This window comes from Bidens hawaiensis, unplaced genomic scaffold (assembly GCF_021521415.1).
Source record: "Bidens hawaiensis isolate Kalapana, Puna unplaced genomic scaffold, B.hawaiensis_p1.1 tig00002123_1, whole genome shotgun sequence".
Taxonomy (NCBI): domain Eukaryota; kingdom Viridiplantae; phylum Streptophyta; class Magnoliopsida; order Asterales; family Asteraceae; genus Bidens; species Bidens hawaiensis.
Window position 1 is genome coordinate 2379654 of NW_027491112.1, and position 20935 is coordinate 2400588.

The 20935-nt window shown below is 37.8% G+C and overlaps 1 protein-coding gene and 4 pseudogenes across 1 annotated transcript; 3 read left to right on the forward strand and 2 right to left on the reverse strand.

Annotated features, from left to right (window-relative positions):
* Positions 1 to 1215: 1215 nt before the first annotated feature.
* Positions 1216 to 11002, reverse strand: LOC143606238 (protein WHAT'S THIS FACTOR 1 homolog, chloroplastic pseudogene; annotated as a pseudogene).
* Positions 1291 to 2721, reverse strand: LOC143606231 (protein WHAT'S THIS FACTOR 1, chloroplastic pseudogene; annotated as a pseudogene).
* A 1788-nt stretch (positions 11003 to 12790) lies between the features above and the next one.
* On the forward strand, positions 12791 to 14466 carry LOC143605643 (UDP-glycosyltransferase 73C4-like). Its single transcript, XM_077081681.1, has 2 exons — positions 12791 to 13298; positions 13403 to 14466. Exons 1-2 carry the CDS (start codon positions 12791 to 12793, stop codon positions 14374 to 14376), a joined length of 1482 nt encoding a protein of 493 aa, XP_076937796.1. The 3' UTR covers positions 14377 to 14466.
* A 940-nt stretch (positions 14467 to 15406) lies between these two features.
* Positions 15407 to 16894, forward strand: LOC143605653 (UDP-glycosyltransferase 73C5 pseudogene; annotated as a pseudogene).
* A 1378-nt stretch (positions 16895 to 18272) lies between these two features.
* Positions 18273 to 19850, forward strand: LOC143605661 (UDP-glycosyltransferase 73C4 pseudogene; annotated as a pseudogene).
* Positions 19851 to 20935: the final 1085 nt, after the last annotated feature.

Below are 20935 nucleotides of genomic sequence, written 5' to 3' on the forward strand. Positions count from 1 at the left end.
ACGAAATTTGTATGTGGTGTGAGACCGCTAATATTTCACTCAAAAGTTCAGCAAACATTATGGCCCTGCCCCGCAGCCACTACAGGAATCTTAAACAAGCCAGAGCCTAATTTGAAGCCTGGACCAGTAATCGTGTTGCTTTCTAAAGTTGTACGCATTATGAGTCTCGGCTAAATGGTTCTAGAAACCCCATGTGGAATCCGCATGATGTATGTTCATGGAATTCGGGTTGTGTTTTGTGTTTTAATTTCTAATTAATACAAGTAAAAGTGCGTCGGTGTGAAACTGGAGTTTTTAAGTTTGTTATAATAAATGTTTTGGTCTTTATGTACAATTATTAAGAGATCTGACTAAACAGATTAACACGAAATAGTTCTGAGAGGGTAAGATAGTCATTTTACACAGTTATTCAGAGGTCCAACCAAACAGACTTAACTAGTTCAGAGTCTCTTAACCATTCAGACCTCTTATTCATTCATCACTTAAATGATCCAGCACTTGCCAAACAGCTCTTAAGAATATGAATGAATTTACAGATTTGTTACTTAATGGACTTGTATTTAGCATTTATTTTTACATATTTGTGAATCAATGCACACACAGGATTTATTTGACTATTCAGTATCCAAACCACAGTTGTTTTTTTCACCTAATTTTAAGTTATATTTTCGACAGGGAGGCGCAACCGAAGTAGCAGCCAGCTTCAGCGATTAAGCTCTACATGGAGTCAATATATGTAATTAGGTAAACATGGATGTACAAAAAGTATCAAGTCAGATTTATCTTGTGATACATATTAAGCTAAGCTATTATAACCAAAACCAGTTAACGAATCTTGCGCAGATCAAAACTAATTTATGACAAAAGTTGACTTTTATGGTCAAAATTGACAACTATATAATCATTAGGGGTGCACAACCGAACCGGCTCTGGATCCGAAAGCAGTTTGGTGCACGCTGCAAATCTGATCCGATTCATCGGTTAACAAACCGAACCGACACAGACCGAATTCCCACGTTTTCCCTGCTGCTGCAGCGCACCAGTTTGTCAACAAGTTGAGATATAATAAACAAAACACATATTGATCACATCTGAATGTTTCCATTACTAGCAAATTCTATCTCTTACCTTAACTTATAATAATCATAACAATTACATATTTTAAAGTAACATTTACTTACTAAATAATAATAATGCACTGCTCACAATCATATTATATAAAACATATGATTACTTCTAAGTTTAATGTGTTTTAACATACAAAGCACTAAAACATGAAAACATCTCGTTTTACCAGCGTTCTCTCGGCCTCCCGTCTGGCAACACTAGACTAGGAGGAACCTTTTCTTCATCCTTTTTGCTTTCACCCTGCGCGCTCTCATCATCTTCATCTTCATCAAAATCAGGAGGCATGTCATCGTCATCCTCATCATCGTCGTCGTCACGCATTTCATTGTCCACTAAATCATCAAAATCCGACCAATCCTCTTCCTCCTCTTCCTCTTGATCAGTACCATCATTTGAATTTGAATCGGTTTTCACCACACGCCCTCTAAACCTAGGAACAGAAACCAGCGCACGAAGCTTCTCTTTAATCAACAACAGCCGATTCTTGTCAACCAACTGAGAATCACGATACGCGTCTCTAAGGAACACAGAGTCCCGGTCCCCTTTCAACGACACATAAAACATATCAGGGTGTCTTATAAGCATCCCTCTAAGCTGCTGCGAGAATCTAAACTCCTCTCGGAAATGAGTCAGGTGGTCAACCAACGTCCGCTTCTCAACCGTCAGACTCAACATCTCGTGCACAACCGCACACGCGTGCTTCTCTTTCTCCGCCGTACCAGGCTTCAACGCTGTAAAATCCGAGTAAGGCGAGATATACGGCATGTCTCTAAATTGCGAGATCCGTCTCATTTCACCTTTCGTAAGTTGCAGACCTCTCGGTAACTTCACTCTATTAAACTTTAACGGTCTGTCGATAATCAAATCCCGATTCTCGGACACCTTCTCTTGTTCCTCAAGCTCTGCAAACGAAACCGCAAGCTCCGGATCCCAATTCGTCAACTCCAAAGCCGGCCCTCTTTCCGTTCTCACTACCCTAAAATACTGCGGATACCGCTGGCAAATGGTGTCACGAAACTCCAACGGAAGTCCTAAATCGTGTTTCAAATGCGCAATCTTTTCGATTAGAATCCGCTTATCCAACGACATCATTAACAGCTTCCTAAGCTTGATCACCAACAAATCCTCCATCTCATTCCTCACTTTCATCTCCTCTAGATACAATCGTTCGGCCTCGGGCGTTAAACTAAACCTCAGGGAGTACACCCCTTCCTCCTCAATCCGAAACACACCCGGAAACTTTCTCAGCAGGGCGATAAACCGCCTTCGTTTCTGAAGACCCAAAGCGCGTCGAAACCGACCCAAGTCACGGAGTTGCATTACGCGATCGGGCTGGGTTAATAATATCTTTCGGATCTTCATGACCAGTTTAAGCTTCTTGTCTCGTTGGATAACGTTGTCGAAAGGTACCTCCTTTCGGCGTTTGACTAAAGCTTGAATTGGATATGTTTTCTGGGTATGGTGATTATGATTGTGATTGACAAAACCCAGTTGTGGAATTAAACGTTGGCCCCAGAAAGATGTGGAATTTGGGGGTTTAGGGTTTCGAATTGGGTGGGATATGAACAAGGGTAGAGTAGTAACAGAAGACATTGTTGATTAGGGTTTATGATTTATTTGATTTGGGGGTTTATGTTTATGAGATAGATAGACCGTATATATATTTAATATTGTATCGCTAAATCGTGATTTTTTTATTTTTATTATTATTATTTTTTTTAATGAAGGTTGCTAGATAAACATTTTGTTTGTTACTTTTGTGTTTTCTTTGTTGTTTCATTTTATTTATTTATTTATTTATTTATTTTTAATTGTTTTTTGGAAGGGGTTTTTGAGTGGTTCAAATTTATGGGTTTTTAAGTTATGAAAGGATAATTTTGTCAATGTTAACATCTTAAAAACCATAAAAAGTATGTTTGTTAAACAAACATTTTTTTTTTAAGAAATGAGAATGTTGTTTGATAAGAAAGTAAAAGAGTTTGATTGAGTGAAGATGGTTTTATAAGATGGAGTGAAGATTGTTGTATAGTTTTATAAGAATGGTTGGTGAATAATTAAATTTGGGTAGGTAAATGTATTATTTTTTATGGCTAAAAATTGCTGGCTAGGAGAAAAAAAAATGATTGCTAAGAGAAAAAAAAATAGAAACTGGCTAAATATTTATGTGAGTAGGTACAAATATTTGGTTTTGGGGCTAAATTTACACCGGCTAACAAGACGGCTAAGAGATAAAAATATAGAAGCCGACTAAATATTTAATAGGGTTGGTAGGGTTGGTAAATATTTTAGATTTTGATGACTAAAATTAGACGACTAAAAGAAAAAAAAGAAGACGACTAAGTGAAGCTTTAGCCTACAAGCCGAGTGAAAGCCGGCTAAGAAGAAAAATACGGAGCCGGCTAAGTGAATAGACACACATATCCCGAAACCGGCTAAGTGTCAAGGATGCCGGCTAAATAACCATAGATGTAGGCTAAGTTTAGCAGCCTTTGACACATGTCGATTTTTATATAGGCTAAAGGTGGGTCCCGTTTACTTTTCATAAAATTTTGTGTCCATAAAGTGTCGGCTAAGGCTTAGCCGGCTTCGCTGACGTGTTACTTGTTTATTGGTTTAAAACTCAATAATTGGAGAGATGTAGGCTAAATAAGGCATGTCTAATTTGGAAAAAAATTGGTCAAACTTGCTTATTTTGATAATTTACCCTTCTTACAATCTTGTGCAATAGACACTGGTTGACAGGTTTGCAATCGCCACTATCATGCACAAACAAACCACGATAAGACCCCTTTCTATGGGGCGAATTAGGTGGGGGGGGGGGGTTGAGTGGCGCCTGACCATCAATGATACCTCTCAACTTTCATAGCGAAATGATTAATCAATGCAAAACTTTTTTTTTCATTCTCTGTTTTATATATACGAATACCCATAAACAAGTATTATGATACCAATAGGCGATAGGCCAAAAATTCTTTCGGGACACCCCTGAGTTTTTATTTTTAATCTGCCGTTAACTCAAACCAAAGATCTTTTAAAACATCAAATATGTAGGATTTGAACTTACAAAATGTTTCTGAACACATATTTGTTGGTAAAAATAAGTCTATTGTTTGAAACCAACATGAAATTTATACAGTAAGTGCTCCAAAACAGATCTAGAGACGTCAAGAACAACGCCATTGCCTTGTCGTATCGAGTGCTCCAAAACAGATTCACCGGACCAAACATATTACAGTAACTCACTTATCGAGTGCAATGCTAAAAAAAGAGTAAAGTGCCATTTTCGTTCTTGTGGTTTGTCAAGTAATGCGAATTTAGTACAAAAAGTTTATTTTTTGCATATGGACCCTCCACGTTTCCCAGTTCCCGCCAATTACATCCAAATCACTAACCTCGTTAAATGTTATCGTTAAGTCAGGGGTGGATATGTCTTTTCACTCTTTATTTATTATAATACTTATGTAAGTGAACTGCGGTTTTCATCCATATGGTTTGTCCAAATCTGTAGTTTTAGTCCAGTAGTTTCAAATTTGCAATTTTTTCCCTATGGTTTCATTTCACTTGCAATTAAACCTGAATTCCCTAATCTCGTTAAGTCTGGTCGTTAAACTTGTCAGTGTGCCCTTCACGTGAGGGACAATTTTGTTCCTTTTTTTTCCTTTTCCCCAAACACACCCCAACCCCTCACGTGAGGGGGATTGAGAATTAGGACAGAGGTTTATTTGGGGAGAAAAACGAGAAAACTGATCGTCACATGAGGGGCACGCAAATGGGTTAACGGCCAGACTTAACGAGGTTAATAAATTCGGGTTAATTGCAAGTGAAATAAAACCATAGGGAAGAAAATTACAAATTTGAAACTATTGGACTAAAACTGCATATTTGAACAAGCCAGATGGACGAAAATCGCAATTCACTTAGATAAGTATTATAATAAAGAAATAGTGAAAAGACATGTCTACCCCTGACTTAAGGAAAAAATTTAACGGGGTTAGTGATTTGGACGTAATTGGCAAGAACTGGGAAACATAGAGGGTCCATAGGCAAAAAATAAACTTTTTGGACTAAATTTGCATTATTTGCCAAAACACGAGGATGAAAATGGCACTTTACTCCTAAAAAAAGAAGAAAAACCATAAATCAAGATATGAAAATGGCTACTCGAGATTGACTCATTGAAAATCTCAATCGAGCCTGAGCCTTAAGCCATGCTTATTATATAAACGAGCCCACACTTCACTTATCGAGCTTGAGTCGGCTCGCGAGCCTGTCATTTACAAAATTTCTATAATTAATACATGATAGTGGATGAGAGGACAATTCCACAGTTAAACGTGCTCAGGTGGGAGTAGTATGAGGATGGGTGACCACCTGGGCAACCAAAAGCAAATCCGCGAGGCGATGGTGGCACGTCCCCACCAAAGCGGACAATATTATGGTGCAATGGTAGCTGGGCTGTTACAGATGATATCAGAGCCAGGCCGGACCGGTGGTGCGAGGTCCCGCGAGGACGCTGGACCCTATGGGGGTTGGATTGTAACATCCCACATCGTTGGGAAGGAGAACTAAGTCTTCTTTATAAGGAGGTGGATACCTTCCCATCATAACACGTTTTAGGCGCTTAATGGTAGTGGGTGAGAGGAGAATTCCACAGTTAAGCATGCTCATGTGGGATTAGTATGAGGATGGGTGACCACCTGGGCAACCAAAAGCAAATCCGTGAGGCGATGGTGGTATAACCTGGCCAAAGCGGACAATATTATGGTGCGATGGTAGCTGGGCTGTTACAAGAAACAAACCCCTTAGAAAATGGTAACTACAAAGCTCCGCTAGACACCTTCATCTTATATATGTACACACCAATTTGATTCATATATTTAACACAATACAAATGAAAAACCAAAACCCACACCACGAAGGCATTATGAGAAAAGGAAAACTCATATACCCTTAAGCAACACAAACACAGGTTCTGCTTCAACAAATGATTCAACAACACGTTAGAAAGGACTGAACCCATGTACACCCACAACATATTTCACTACTCATATGATTTAACTACAAATTATAAAGTTTGTTTTTATTAACAAAAATGATAGTGTTGGTTCTCAGCAACACCCACATCCACCAGCAACACAACTAAAGAATAAGGAAATAACATTGCATGTATTGATGCATCGCCTGCACTCGTAACCATCATATCGGACTAACGACAACGACTGGAATGATGCATCGTGGGTAACCAATTTGATCACCGTAATCCAGGTCTGCCAAGCTTATGAGACCAACAACTCCTCTTTTGAGATAATTATGGAATTATTAACGTTTAGTATCTACTTCGCCATTACAGTTGTATAATATGCGTTATAATAAGCGCTTAAATTTTCTAAAGGGTCAACATTTAAAGTATTTTTCTACCTAATATGGAATGAAGAAAAATCAATTATCTAATCACCTTTTTACAACTGCGGAATGTCTTCTCATTACAACTACCACTCAAATCTGGGTAACATGTTATTTTCGACAATGTTCTATAACATTCGATGGTTAACAAAATGAAAAATATGATATCAAAAGGCTAATTTATATCACCAACCTTACATAACGTTACAATTCAAACATATTGTCATTAAAGTTACACTACATCACATCGGTGTAATGGTTCTAAACACGACAATAACAACAATCAATTAAATGAAAATTGCAAAAAATATAGGGCCGCTATACTACTTACTAACCTTTATATAATATGGAATATCTATCCATATACCAAACAAGTCCGTTCCAACTGACCTTCACCATTATATCACCTTTCTTCTCATTACATTCATCCCTAATATTTAGTTGCTCATGTTCGCACTAATAAACCATTACACATCATATCAAACACTACAAACCAATACAAGGGGATAATTTGAATGAACCCGCGGTAACACGCTGGCACTTATGCTAGTACATAGAATAGAACCAACAACTTACACGTTCCATATTCTCATCGCTTCCTATACATAAAAGTTATTTTTAGGAAATGAAGTAATTCACAATCTAGACTAGAGGTGCATAAAATAACCTGTTCCGAAACCAACCCTACCCTACCCGTTGGTATGGACCGGGCTTTGGGTTTCTCCCCAGAATTGTAACCGAAATCGAAACCGGTGGAACCACTTCCACCAATACCGGATCAAAACTTGACCCAACTTGACCCGTAACCCGAAAAAAACCCGGTCAAATACTGATACGTGCCCAACTATTAATGAGAATTAGTAGGAGAACATGTAGTGGGAAGTTAAACGAATAACCATCATTAGAAGTAGTATTAGTAGATCGTTTGTTGTTTATTCAGATGCCGAATGTAAACCTGCCGAAGCTTATGCACTTATATGCCTTATTTGGGACGAGGTGGAAGAATCGGCATAACATATTTCGTGTCATGTAGTTTCTCCCAAGGAATGTGGCAATTGATAGCTCAATGGTACTGGCATAAGAAAATATCAAGACCCGAAGTCATTGCAATTGGATACCTGATTTTTTTTAAGACATATACATTAATAATAAAAAAATAAAAATACTTTTATGTGATTTATTTATAATTTTTGTTAAATAATAGAAAACTGTGTAGTTGATCACCAGCAGTCGGTAATAATATTAACAATTGGGAATGAGGCGAAAACGAAGGCGGGGTGAGTCGGATCGGCGGTCAACCGGTGAAGTTGAAGTTAGTCGGCGGCATAGTATTAATATTTGATGTCGTGTGCTGCGTGTAGCTTGTAAAATATAAGAGGATTGGATATTGAGCTTTTACACAAGATCGTGTTTTAAATTTATAAAAGTGATTTCTACTAAGACTAAACACACACAAAATATGCAAGTGTACCTATCGTATATGTAGAATAGTATTGGTAAGAACCAAGTATCGATCCGTGGGCACAAATTTTTTTAACTATGAATCGTCGTTTTACTTTAATCGGAGATTTTAATCATATTGGGGTTGATTTTTGAACTTTTTATAAAATATAAATACTTATATATAATATATAGGTGACCAAGACGAGAAATTCTAAACAAGTAGTTCAATTATATGAAGGTTACCGTCTAAAATCAAGAATCCACTCCATTGTTCCTTGATGGTTATTAAATAAACACGTGATAAACTTGCCGTAATAATATATGATAAAATAGCCCCTCATTTCTAAGTGAGCATATCCTATGACATAAAAGAAAGTAGAATGCGCATTTTAAAGTCAACCCTTTCCTAATGTCATGCTACCACGAGAATGTCAATTTGAGTTGGCAAGTAGTTTAATAAAGTAGAAAGATTAGGATTGACTTTGATTTCTCAAATACCAATTCCAACAACTTTGGGTGGTTATAGTTTAGTCACATAACCTCCACTTGGTTGATTTAAGTAGGTTATAATTACACATTCCTTTAACATATGATTTCTTTAACTAGCATGATAACCTAAGAAATCGTGTTAACGATGTTATTTCAGAATTACCAAAACTAGAGAAATATATCATAACTTATATCTCATCATTTCTAAGTACAATATAAGGATCCATGTTTCAATAAATTATCAAAGCATTTCTATCTTTCAAGAACATGAACTGATCATGAATGATTGTCAATATAATTGTCAATCACCAACTTTGAAGTGTTGAATTAAGATGGTGAAACATCTCTCATCAAAAGATTATTGCAAGATAACCATGTACTTTACTAAACTAAATCACATGTTTAATATAATCATCAAGTAAAACAAAGCTTCTTCATAGATTTTAGATAGTAAATGGAGTTTAGCTCATAATGAGCATTGTTATGAACATTAAAAGAGATGATGATAACAAACACATGATTAACTAGAACAATCTAACCAATTGTGGATGAATCTCCCTTCTTAATGATGATGATGTATTATGATGATGTTTATGATGATGGTAACCTCCAAGCCTTCAAACTCCTCACAAGATCTTCAATATGAGTGTTAGTGGGTGTTTTTATAAGTGAAAACCGTATAGAACTCTCTTCAAGGCACACTTGATCGATGCAACATGAGCCACTATTTATAGGCAGTCTGGAGGATGAAGCACGGCCTCGTGCTTAGGTAGGCACGCCCCCGTGCTTTTATTGACATGTGCTAAAATTGTTTTGTTTTTTTGTTGAGGGTGACCACAGCCCCGTGGTCAAAAGGCACGGCCCCATGCTTTTGTTCTCAGTATTTGTCTTTTCTTGTAGATTTTTGTCTTTTCTTGTGTTTAAAAGCATGGGGGCGTGTTTCTTGCTTTTCTTGTGTTTGCTTCCGTTTTTCTTCATCTTTTCACTTGTTTCTTCGTTTGGGACTTGGGTTTACCTGAAATTGTATTTAATATGATAAGTAGCCTTCTGTGCCATGTTATTTGATAAAAGTTACAGTTTTTTAGAGATTATTTGATGCTAAAAAGATGAATAAATTTATGTACATCAATATTGTATTGATCTTGATTGTCTGTCATGTTGCCATTTCTCTATACATATACCACCACCACCACCACCACCGCATAGTAACGAAATCCGATCCAGATGCTTACTAACAAATCCTCACTGTATATATCTATTTATTATGCACATCGCTCCTCCCTAGCTTTTCAATGTTTTTATTTTTTTATTTACTTCAAATTTTAAGGTGTTACATATAAAGCACTAAAACATAAAACATCTCTCGTTTTACCAGTGTTCTCTCGGGCTCCTGTCTGGCAACACTAGACTAGGAACCTTTTCTTCATCCTTTTTGCTTTCACCCTGCTTGCTCTCATCATCTTCGTCAAAATCAGGAGGCATGTCATTGTCATCGTTGTCGTCACGCATTTCATTATCCACTAAATCATCAAAATCCGACCAATCCTCTTCCTCATCATCCTCCTCCTCTTGATCAGTAGCATCATTTGAATCGGTTTTCACCACACGACCTTTAAACCTAGGAACACAAACCAGCGCACGAAGCTTCTCTTTAATCAACAACAGCTGATTATTGTCAACCAACTGAGAATTGCAAATTCGCAATACGCGTCTATAAGGAACACAGAGTCCCGGTCCCCTTTCAAAGACACATAAAACATATCATGTGTCTTATAAGCGTCCCTCTAATCTGTTGCGAGAATCTAAACTCCTCTCAGAAATGAGTCAGGTGGTCAACCAACGTTCACTTCTCAACCATCAAACTCAACATCTTGTGCACAACTGCACACACATGCTTCTCTTTCTCTGCCGTACCAAGCTTCAACGCTGAGAAATCCAAGTAAGGCGAAATATACAACATGCCTCTAAACTATGAGATCCTTCTCATTTCACCTTTCGTAAGTTGCACACCTCTCGGTAACCTCACTCTATTAAATTTGGGCGGTCTGTCAATCATCAAATCCCTCTTTTCGGATAGCTTCTCTTCTTCCTCAAGTTCAGCTGATGAAACCGCAAGCTTCGGATCCCAATGCGTCAACTACAAAGCCGGGCCTCTCACGGTTCTCACGACACTAAAATACTGCGGATATCTTTGGCCAATGGTGTCACGAAACTCCAACGAAAGGCCTAAATCTTTTTTCATATGCGTAATCTTCTCGATTAAAATACGCTTATCCAACATCATCAAGAGCTCCCTGAGCTTAACCACCAACAAATCCTCCATCTCATTCTTCACCTTAATCTCCTCGAGATACAAGCATTCGGCCTCGGGCGTTAACCTAAACCGGAGGGAGTACACCCTTTCCTTATCAATCTGAAAGACACCTAGAAACTTCATCAGCAGGGCGATAAAGCACCTTCGTTTCTGATGTCCCAAAGCACATCGAAAGCGACCCAAGGTCTTGAATTTGATAATGACACGGGTGAGGTGATAATTCATTGCGAAAGTATGCATCACATCAGATTCTTCGATGAGCACGAACTATCGGGTTTTTGGAAAGGAAGATCTGCTCAAGCTGCATGGATCTCCTTTGTGCACCGTTGAAGATGTGCGCAGGGACAACACCGACGCCATCGTGGGCAAGTTCAACAAGTTTGTCCGTCTACTTGTTGAAAAATAGCCATTTGATGAACACGAGCTGTTTTAGTATGAGTCCGAGTCCGACTGAAGACAAAAGCTAACAAAGCAAATACCAAAGACTAGAGGGAGATTGTAAGGCCCATTTCTAGTTTAGTCTTTCGTATTTGTATTTCTTATCTTGTTTATGTAATTGTTAGCTAGTTGGACTTGTTACGTTTGTATGTTTGGGCCCAAGACCATTTGTATCTAAGCCCATTGGGCCGATTATAATGAGATGTATGTGCATGAGAACACACACTATATAAAGTGTGTGTATCTCATACACAAACCAACCTTTTGCAAAAACATTATCTTCTAACCTACAAACTCTCTTCCTTCCTTTCCCTCACGGAAATAAACCACCAAACAAGATACGAAATCTCGGTCCTAACTAGTTGTGTGTGTTGTTAGGTCCGGCCAAGGGACCTACAAAAAGTCTTGGTAAAAGTCGAGTTTTCTAGTAGTGTATGTCTGTTAACTTATGTTTTCTTATGTTTATGTTCATTTACACATTCATTTTTTTTTGCCTATTAGCTACTATTGTTACTAACTGGCCCTTCATGCACCAACTCATCAGCCTAATCAAACTTTTGAACTAAGCATTGGGGAATCGACGACGAACAAACACGAACAAGTTCATTTTCTTCGTTTATGTTCGCTCATTGGCATTCATTAATGTTGTTCATTTACGCTTGCTTAGACTATTAACGAATGAACAACAACTTGCATTCTTATAGCGCACATGAACAAGAAAATCCGTTAATTATTTGCTTTCTTTATGTTGGGATTTGATCGGTTAAAGTTAAAAAGGCAAATACGAACAAGCCCCATTTATGTTCTTTCCATTCGTTTACATCCATACTTCAAATGTACTCCCCTTGTCGGGCTCAAGAACAAGGGATTGTTGTTAGGCAGGCCATGTTGAATGCATAATCTGGGAAGGTTGCGAAGCATAGGAAACCCTGTGATGAAAAGCAACACGTTTTTCATTCCTTTTGCTTTCGATACTTTTGGGTCTCTTGCCCCAAAGCTGTTGTGATCCTGAAAAGAGTTCAGCGGGCCGCCCACAGTAACTCATTGACATCGAAGAACTATAGCTTTATTTTTAGTAAGATCGGTTTTACAATTCAAAAGGGGATTGTTCTATTGTAATTGGATCCTTTTTATGTTATATATTATGTTTTATTAGAAAACAAGTACTCCTTGTCTTTGGCTTAATTAAAAGTAACACAAGCATCCTTTTATTTGGTTAAGTACCTTTCTATGTGACCTCATGGTGACTTTCTGTCTTATTAGTTATTACCAAATAATTTTATATCGATCATAAGCAGTTGAAGTTTTCATAGTAGCAAACATCTAGTGGTCTACCCAATCTTATCCAGAATTCTCGTTTGCCTTGTGATTTTTTTGACTGACCACGAAAGACCAAGGAAGCAAATAATTAACGATCTTGACTCATACTTTTCAAAACACATGCTAGGTTCCAAGAAGGCTAATTAATCATTGTCATCAAGACATATAGATGATTAATTTCTCTCTATAAATACACCAAATTATCTTATCACTTCCCGTATCTATCAGCATACTAAACTCATACAACAATCAATCATGGCCACCAACAAACTCCACTTCCTTTTGATCCCCCTCATAGGTCCCGGCCACAGTATTCCCATGATAGACATGGCTAAACTCCTAGCAAAACAATCGAATGTTACGGTCACCATCGCCACCACACCTCTCAACATCACTCGTTACCATGCCACTTTAACCGAATCAATCAAATCCGGACTACCCGTCCGATTCCTTGAGCTCCCGTTTCCAGCAGCAGAGGCCGGTTTACCCGAAGGATGTGAAAGCACAGATAAGATCCCTAGTATGGATTTAGTCCCAAACTTCTTAGCTGCCGTTGACAAGCTACAACAAAAGTTAGAAGAACGGTATGAAACGCTAAACCCTCGTCCAATTTGCATTATATCTGATAAGTACATGTCTTGGACGGGTGAATTTGCGAATAACCATCACATTCCAAGAATCATGTTTGATGGGATGAGCTGTTTTAATGAGTTATGTTGCAACAACTTATACACATCCAAGGTGTTTGAGGTTTGCATGACGGGTGAATTTGCGAATAACCATCACATTCCAAGAATCATGTTTGATGGGATGAGCTGTTTTAATGAGTTATGTTGCAACAACTTATACACATCCAAGGTGTTTGAGGTTTGCATGACTCACAACCATTTGTTGTCCCGGGTTTGCCTGATAGGATCGAGTTCACTCGAAACCAGCTCCCACCCGAGTTTTACCCAAGCTCTATTGACACGAGTGAGTTTCGGCAGCGGGCTAGGGATTCTGAAGTGAGGGCTTATGGAGTTGTGATTAATAGTTTTGAAGAATTAGAACAAGAATATGTTAATGAGTACAAGAAGCTAAGAAGGGGTAAAGTTTGGTGTATTGGGCCATTGTCACTATGCGACAGTGACAACTCGCCTCAATCTCGAAGAGGAAACATAGCCTCAATCGATGAACAACAATGCCTAAATTGGCTTGATTCTCACAAACCCGACTCGGTGATCTACGCTTGTTTTGGGAGCCTTGTGAGGATTAACACCCCGCAACTTATTGAGCTTGGATTAGGCCTAGAAGCGTCAAACCACCCATTCATTTGGGTGATTAAATCGGTTCATAGAGAGAAAGAGGTTGAGGAGTGGTTAGCAGAAAGTGGGTTTGAGGAGAGGGTTAAAGATAGAGAGTTTATAATCCGAGGGTGGGCCCCACAAGTGGTAATATTGTCCCACCCTTCGGTTGGAGGGTTTTTAACACATTGTGGTTGGAACTCGACTCTTGAGTCAGTTTCTGCGGGTGTTCCCATGATCACATGGCCGCAGTTTTCCGAGCAGTTTATTAATGAGAAGCTTGTAGTGCAAGTTTTGGGGATTGGTGTTAGTGTTGGAGCTGATTCTGTTGTTCATGTGGGCGAAGAAGATCGGTTTGGAGTAAAAGTTAAGAGTGAGACTGTTACGAAGGCTATTGAGAAGGCCATGGATGATGGGATTGAAGGAAACGAGAGACGAAAGAGAGCTAAAGAGCTTGGAATAATAGCTAATAACGTGATAAAAGAGGGAGGGTCTTCGCACTTGAACTTGACTTTGTTGATTCAAGACATAATGCATCATGCAAACAATTTAAGTTAAGGGAGTGTTGATGTAACCAACGGGTCGGGTTGTGTGTAACTTGTATCTAGTTCGGATTAGTGGCTATAAGTTATCGGCCTAGATAGTTCGTGTTGGGTTTTAACACATATATACCTATGTTTATTATTATTATTATTATTATTATTATTATTTATTTTATGTTTTATTAAGTTTAATAGACGATTAATGCATTCAATTGTTTTAAGTAATAATATATTCAATAAACTAACCTTAAGTTACACATCCATCTAGTTTGGGCCGAACACGCCAAAACACTTTGAAGTCGTTGGGCCAAGTCTTCGGCTTAGTCGATAGTAATGGAATGGGGCCAGTAATTAATCATGAGATGTGATGGGCCTAGGAGTGTTTGATCTAGTAAATAGAATTAGGCTAAGATTGTATATATATTTAACTGTGTCGGATACCTCTTGATTGTTTGGACTAGATGGGAGGTTACTATACAGTCAAACGAGTTGGGTTTTTGTTGTCGCACCTTAGCATTCGATTGGGGAACCAAGCATTGGGGAATCTACAAACAAATGAACAAGAACACATTTGTTTTCTTCGTTAATGTTCGTACATTGGCGTTCGTGTATGTTAATTTTTGTTGATTTTCGTTTGTTTAGAATATTAATGAACCAATATAAACATACATGTTTGCTTTCTTAATGAACTGACATGAACAAGAAATATGTTCTTTTGTTTTCTTAACGCTCGTTAATGAACACGAACAAGCCCTGTTTGTTTTCGTTCCGTTCGTTTTACGCCCTACTTAAAATGTAATCCATATCTTTGGCAGAATTGGACTTATACAAAATTCCTTTTATTTGCTTAAAGTACATTTCAGTGTGACATAATGGGTGACTTTCTTTCTTTCTTATTAACAAATAAAATAACCTTATAAAGTAATAAACAATTGGAGTTATCCTAGTAGCCAAATTTTGGTGGTCTACCCAATCTTATCAAGAATTGTGCATTTAACTATAGAATACAAATGCATTTCAGTATCACACATTTACTCAATCTCTCCACCATCATACTACCAGACTCTCACATGGAACCCAATCAGCTTCACTTTCTGGTTATACCCTTAGGATCTCCAGGCCACTATATCCCCACCATTGACTTGGCCAAGTTACTAGCTCAACATGGTGTTAAAGTCACCATAGTCACTACACCAGTCAACATCATCAGATTTGGGTCAATCCTTGATAAAGCAATCCAATCAGGTCTTCCCATCTCTTTTCTTGAACTCCAGTTACCATACATGAAGTTTGGCATACCCGAAGGCTGCGAAAGCCTGGATGATCTTCCTAATATGAGCTTGGGCGGTGATCTTTTCCTTGCACATAGTTCACTACAAGAAGAAGTTGAACAGTATATCGAAAAGCTTAATCCTAGGCCAAGTTGCATACTTTCAGGCTCGTTTCTCCTATGGACCAGTGAAACCGCGAAAAAGTTTCAGATTCCGAGGATTGTGTTTGATGGAATGAATTGCTTCACTCAGATGTGTAACCATGTTTTATACCTCTCTAAAGTATATGAAAATGTCAACGAGTCGGAATCTTTCGTGTTGCCTGGTTTGCCTGACCGTATTGAACTAACAAAATCACAGTTATCTTTTATGTTTAACTCGGGATCCCTAGACGTGAAGGATTTCTATGAAAAGCTCCGGATATCCGAGTCAGAAGCGTTTGGAGTCGTTATAAACAGTTTTCAGGAGTTGGAACAAGGATATGCAGATGCATATCAGAAAGTTAGAAGAGACAAAGCTTGGTGTGTAGGGCCATTATCTCTATGCCACAAGGATTCATCAGAGAAGGTCCAAAGAGGTAACAAGTCCTCAATTAACGAAAATGAATGCACAAAGTGGCTAGATTCTCAAGAAAACGAATCGGTGATCTATGCCTGTTTAGGAAGCATCAGTCGGCTTGAGCCTGCACAACTCATTGAGCTCGCTTTAGCTCTAGAATCATCGAAAAGACCGTTCATTTGGGTAGTTCGGGCAGGTCACAAAACTGAAAAGATAGAAAAATGGATACATGAAGAGGGGTTTGAAGAGAGAGTCAAAGAGAGGGCTCTCCTGATCCGCGGGTGGGCTCCGCAACTGCTAGTTTTATCACATCCTGCAATTGGAGGGTTTTTGACTCATTGTGGTTGGAATTCGGCACTAGAAGGGATATCTGCTGGCGTCCCAATGGTTACATGGCCACAGTTTCAGGAACAATTCTACAACGAAAAGTTACTTGTACAAGTTTTGCGAATTGGTGTTAGTGTTGGCGCACAAAAAGTTGTGCATTTGGGCGAAGAAGAGAAGTCGGGTGTGGTAGTAACGAGTGAGGAAATCAGGAAGGCTATAGAGATGGTGATGAAAGATGGGAAAGAAAGCGAAGATAGAAGGAAGAGAGCTAAAGAACTCGGTAAGATGGCATATGAAGCAATAGAAGAGGGTGGATCATCACACCTGAATATGGAACGATTAATTCAAGATATCAGGAACCAATCTAGTACGTACTAATTCAAGCAATCCCCTATAAATATACCTTATGTACTCTGTGACTCTAGCCCATTGTGTCCTTGTCATGTGTGCGCATTTTTGTTTTCCTACCTAATAAGAGAAGCAAATCCTTGTGTATTAGAGCTAGCCCTTACTTAATTCGCTAGCTAACGTTTAAACCACAAGGAAGTTGTATATTGTGTTGAATATGTTTTTTAGGCGGTCTTCTTTAAAGCCGCTCCAAAGAAGAATATCGGACTACTCCAAAAGATCGAATTTGTACTAGTGGGAGGAGCTGGCGGTTCAAGGAATGGGGGTTTTGTATCTTTTTAGTTTTATTTAAGTTGGCCTCATGTTCTATTTTGTTTTCAATATGTTGTTATTATTATTTTTTTGAAAGAAATGGTAGTTTAATAATTTCACCTTACACTTAACAAATAACTAACATCTGTTATTGTAAACGACGAAAAGTGTAACAACGAATGAACTTTAGAGAAGTTCAGTACACATACCGAAGTTAAATGACATAATTTACAAGTGACCCCAAACATAAAGTACGTAATTTGTAATATAGTCTAGAATAAGTGAACAATTAACATATAGACAAGAAGATAAATGTTGCTTTAGCCGTTCAACATAAAAAAAAAGTAAATCAAATATGCTTTTGGTACGTTTCTACTTGGCAATTAGCATCGTTAATCTTGGCCGGCTTTTTTGTCTTTCTAATATTTATATTAGCACTAGTTTTTATCCCCCGAGCCCCGTATTACAGAAGCTGTTTTACATTACTCGTTTTGAATATTTATATACTTTTTGGGTTTAATTTTATTTATTGTAATGAAATTTATAATATACTTAGAGAGTTTGATGATAAAAATGTTACACAAATAATTAAGATGTTATAACCCGGTTTAAAAGTTATTTGGGTTTGGTAAGACCCATGCCCCACTTATTTTTTACTATAAAATTATTTCTTTATTATAAATAATATTTTTTTTTTAAAAAAAAATCACATAATAATTTTTAGTATATCCTATTTTATAGGATTTTCACATTAATAATTTGGTGAGAATAATTTTTAATTTTATGAGATGTTATAACCCGTTTAAGGAATATTTGGGTTTGGTAAGACCCATACCCGTAGATTCGGGTCAAATGCATGAGAAACTTCCATTTAAAAATCAAGCAAATCCGATGACAATAAAAAAAGGAGGAGCGACCACATCACGACACGTAGGATTTTTATGTTTTCGTTTATATATAATATTATAGATATTTAGCCAAAAGCTCCTAGGGATGATCTATGCTATCCTGTCAACAGCTTGGTTTATATTTTGAGTTATAAGTATCTAAAAGCCATCATCATCATCATCACTCATAGATCATACAATCACTCCATCACACTAACCAGACTCTCATATGGCTTTAGAAGAATCACAAGAACAAGACCAGCTTCACTTTCTTGTTATACCCATGAATTCTCCAGGCCACTATATCCCTATCATTGACTTGGCCAAATTACTTGCTCAACACGGTGTTCGAATCACCATTGTCACCACCCCAGTTAACGCCCTCAGATTCGGGTCGATCCTCGATCAAGCAATCAATTCAGGTCTCCCCATTAGTTTTGTTGAATTCTCGTTTCCATATAAGGAGTTTGGTTTGCCAGAAGGATGTGAAAGCGTAGATGATCTTCCGGATTTTGGACTGGCATGGGCGCTTATGCAAGCCTATGGTTCGCTACAAGCACAAGTTGAACAATATATTGAAAAGCTTAATCCTATGCCAGACTGTATATTAGCTGCCTCGTTTCTTCTGTGGCCAGGGGAAATAGCGAAAAAGTTTCAGATTCCGAGAATTCTATTTAATGGAATGAATTGTTTCTCACAAATGTGTAATCATGTTTTATACCTCTCAAAGGTATATGAAAGCCTGGGTGAGTGTGAGTCATTCGTTTTGCCCGGTCTGCCTGATCATATTGAATTAACAAGATCCCAACTTCCTTCTGCATTCAATCCGAGTCTTAAGTTTTTGAGGGATCATAATGAAAAGCTTCGAGTGTCCGAATCTGAAGCATATGGAGTAGTTGTAAACAGTTTTGAGGAGTTGGAGCAAGTATATGTTGATGAATATCAGAAAGTGAAAGGTGATAAAGTTTGGTGCGTGGGGCCATTATCATTATGCCAACAGGATGAATCAGAGAAGTTCCAGAGAGGTAATAAGCCATCAGTTAACAAAACTGACTGCCTCAAGTGGCTAGATTCTCAACAAAATGGTTCGGTGATATATTCGTGTTTAGGAAGTATTAGTCGAATTGAGCCTTCAAAGCTCATAGAGCTTGCTTTAGCTCTAGAGTCATCGAAAAGACCGTTCGTTTGGGTAGTTCGAGCAGGTCACAAGACTGAAACGATAGAAAAATGGATAGACGAAGAGGGGTTTGAAGAGAGAACCAAAGATAGAGGTTTGTTGATCCACGGGTGGGCTCCACAACTACTAGTGTTGTCGCACCCTGCGATTGGAGGGTTTTTGACACACTGTGGTTGGAATTCGACTCTAGAAGGGGTTTCTGCAGGTGTTCCTTTGATAACCTGGCCTCACTTTGAAGAGCAGTTCTACAATGAGAAGTTAGTTGTACAAGTGTTGAGAATTGGAGTTAGTGTTGGTGCTCAAAAAATTGCAGGGTTTTCGGTTGATGAAGATAAGTCTGGAGAGTTGGTAAAGAGTGATGCATTTTTAAAGGCTATAGAGATGGCAATGGAAGAGGGGGAAGAAGGAGAAGAGAGAAGAGAAAGAGCAAAAGATCTAGGTAATTTGGCAAATAAAGCAATAGAAGAGGGAGGATCTTCCTACCGAAACATGACTAGACTAATCGAAGATATTAAGAACCAAACAAAAATAAGGAGATTAAGCTAAGAAGATAGATAATGTTCATTCCCCTAGATGAATATTCATCGGTTCAACTCTCTCCAACTAATATTTTTGATATAGAGTGTGGGATGTGAATGCTCTAAATGCTTTAAGTAGATAGTTTGAACAATTTATTTGACATGTTTATGAATGCATAAAACCTTTATGTTATGTTCATAAGGTGAGAAGGTAATACAACATCCATAACATAAAATGTTGAAAATGGAATGAGTTATGTTGGCCAATTAAAGCGCACAATTCCAACTAATATGCCATCTATGTTTAATGTTGTCGTAAAGACATTTTTAAACTGGGAGACAACTTTATATTCTTGAAAAATGGCGAGAAAAATTATTCAGTTTTAAAAGAGCAACAAACTAGATGCATGCCCACAACTGGTTTTCTTTCAGGATTCTTGTAAGCTTGCGGTTATAGCTTTTAATTAAGGTGATTGCATTGCACGATACCACGTACCTTATTGACCTTACAGACCAACCAAAAGCATTGATTGATATTGTTATTGTAAAGATCTCTTATGTGCTTGGATTCCCCATCATTGATTATGTTTGTATTAATGTCTAGTCAAGTTTTTGAATTTTGTTTATAAATGTGTCTAAACTCTATGCATTAATAGGAATATTAATACCCAGATGCACGAAAATTACGGCTATTAGACTTGCAATTCACTTGTAAGTTTTATCAGCAAGTGATGTTTTATTGATGATATGTGAAAAGGTAATATGTAGAAGTAGATTCGCATACAATAGGATTTAAGCAGCATTTCATTTAATGAAGTAGAATACAAGAGTTAAAATTGATATGCGACCATGGCTTAATTAAACTTTCTCCCTAATTTTCTTAAAATAGTTTCTCTCAAGTAAATATGTAAACGGATAAACGGATTAGCTTAGCAGAAATTGTGGCCGATCTTGAAACAACTATTTCAATCTGTCCAAGTGTTTCCTTAGAGCCCTGTCATTTCGACAGAAAAAGCCATGGCACAAGTCTGGTGAACTATTTGGATGCATGAAAGGCGATAAATAGCGTGGCTACAAATGGGAAGCATTCGAATAAATACATCTCAAAGAAAAATACAAACAGATAGTTGTTTGTTTAGCCGTTTAGGCACATTTCTACTTGGCATCCTTAATCTAG

Coding starts and splice junctions, on each gene's coding strand:
- LOC143605643 (XM_077081681.1), top strand. CDS start 12,791: ATGGCCACCAACAAACTCCACTTCCTTTTGATCCCCCTCATAGGTCCC. Junction 13,299..13,402: donor GTTTGAGGTTTGCATGACGG/GTGAATTTGCGA, acceptor AAGGTGTTTGAG/GTTTGCATGACTCACAACCA.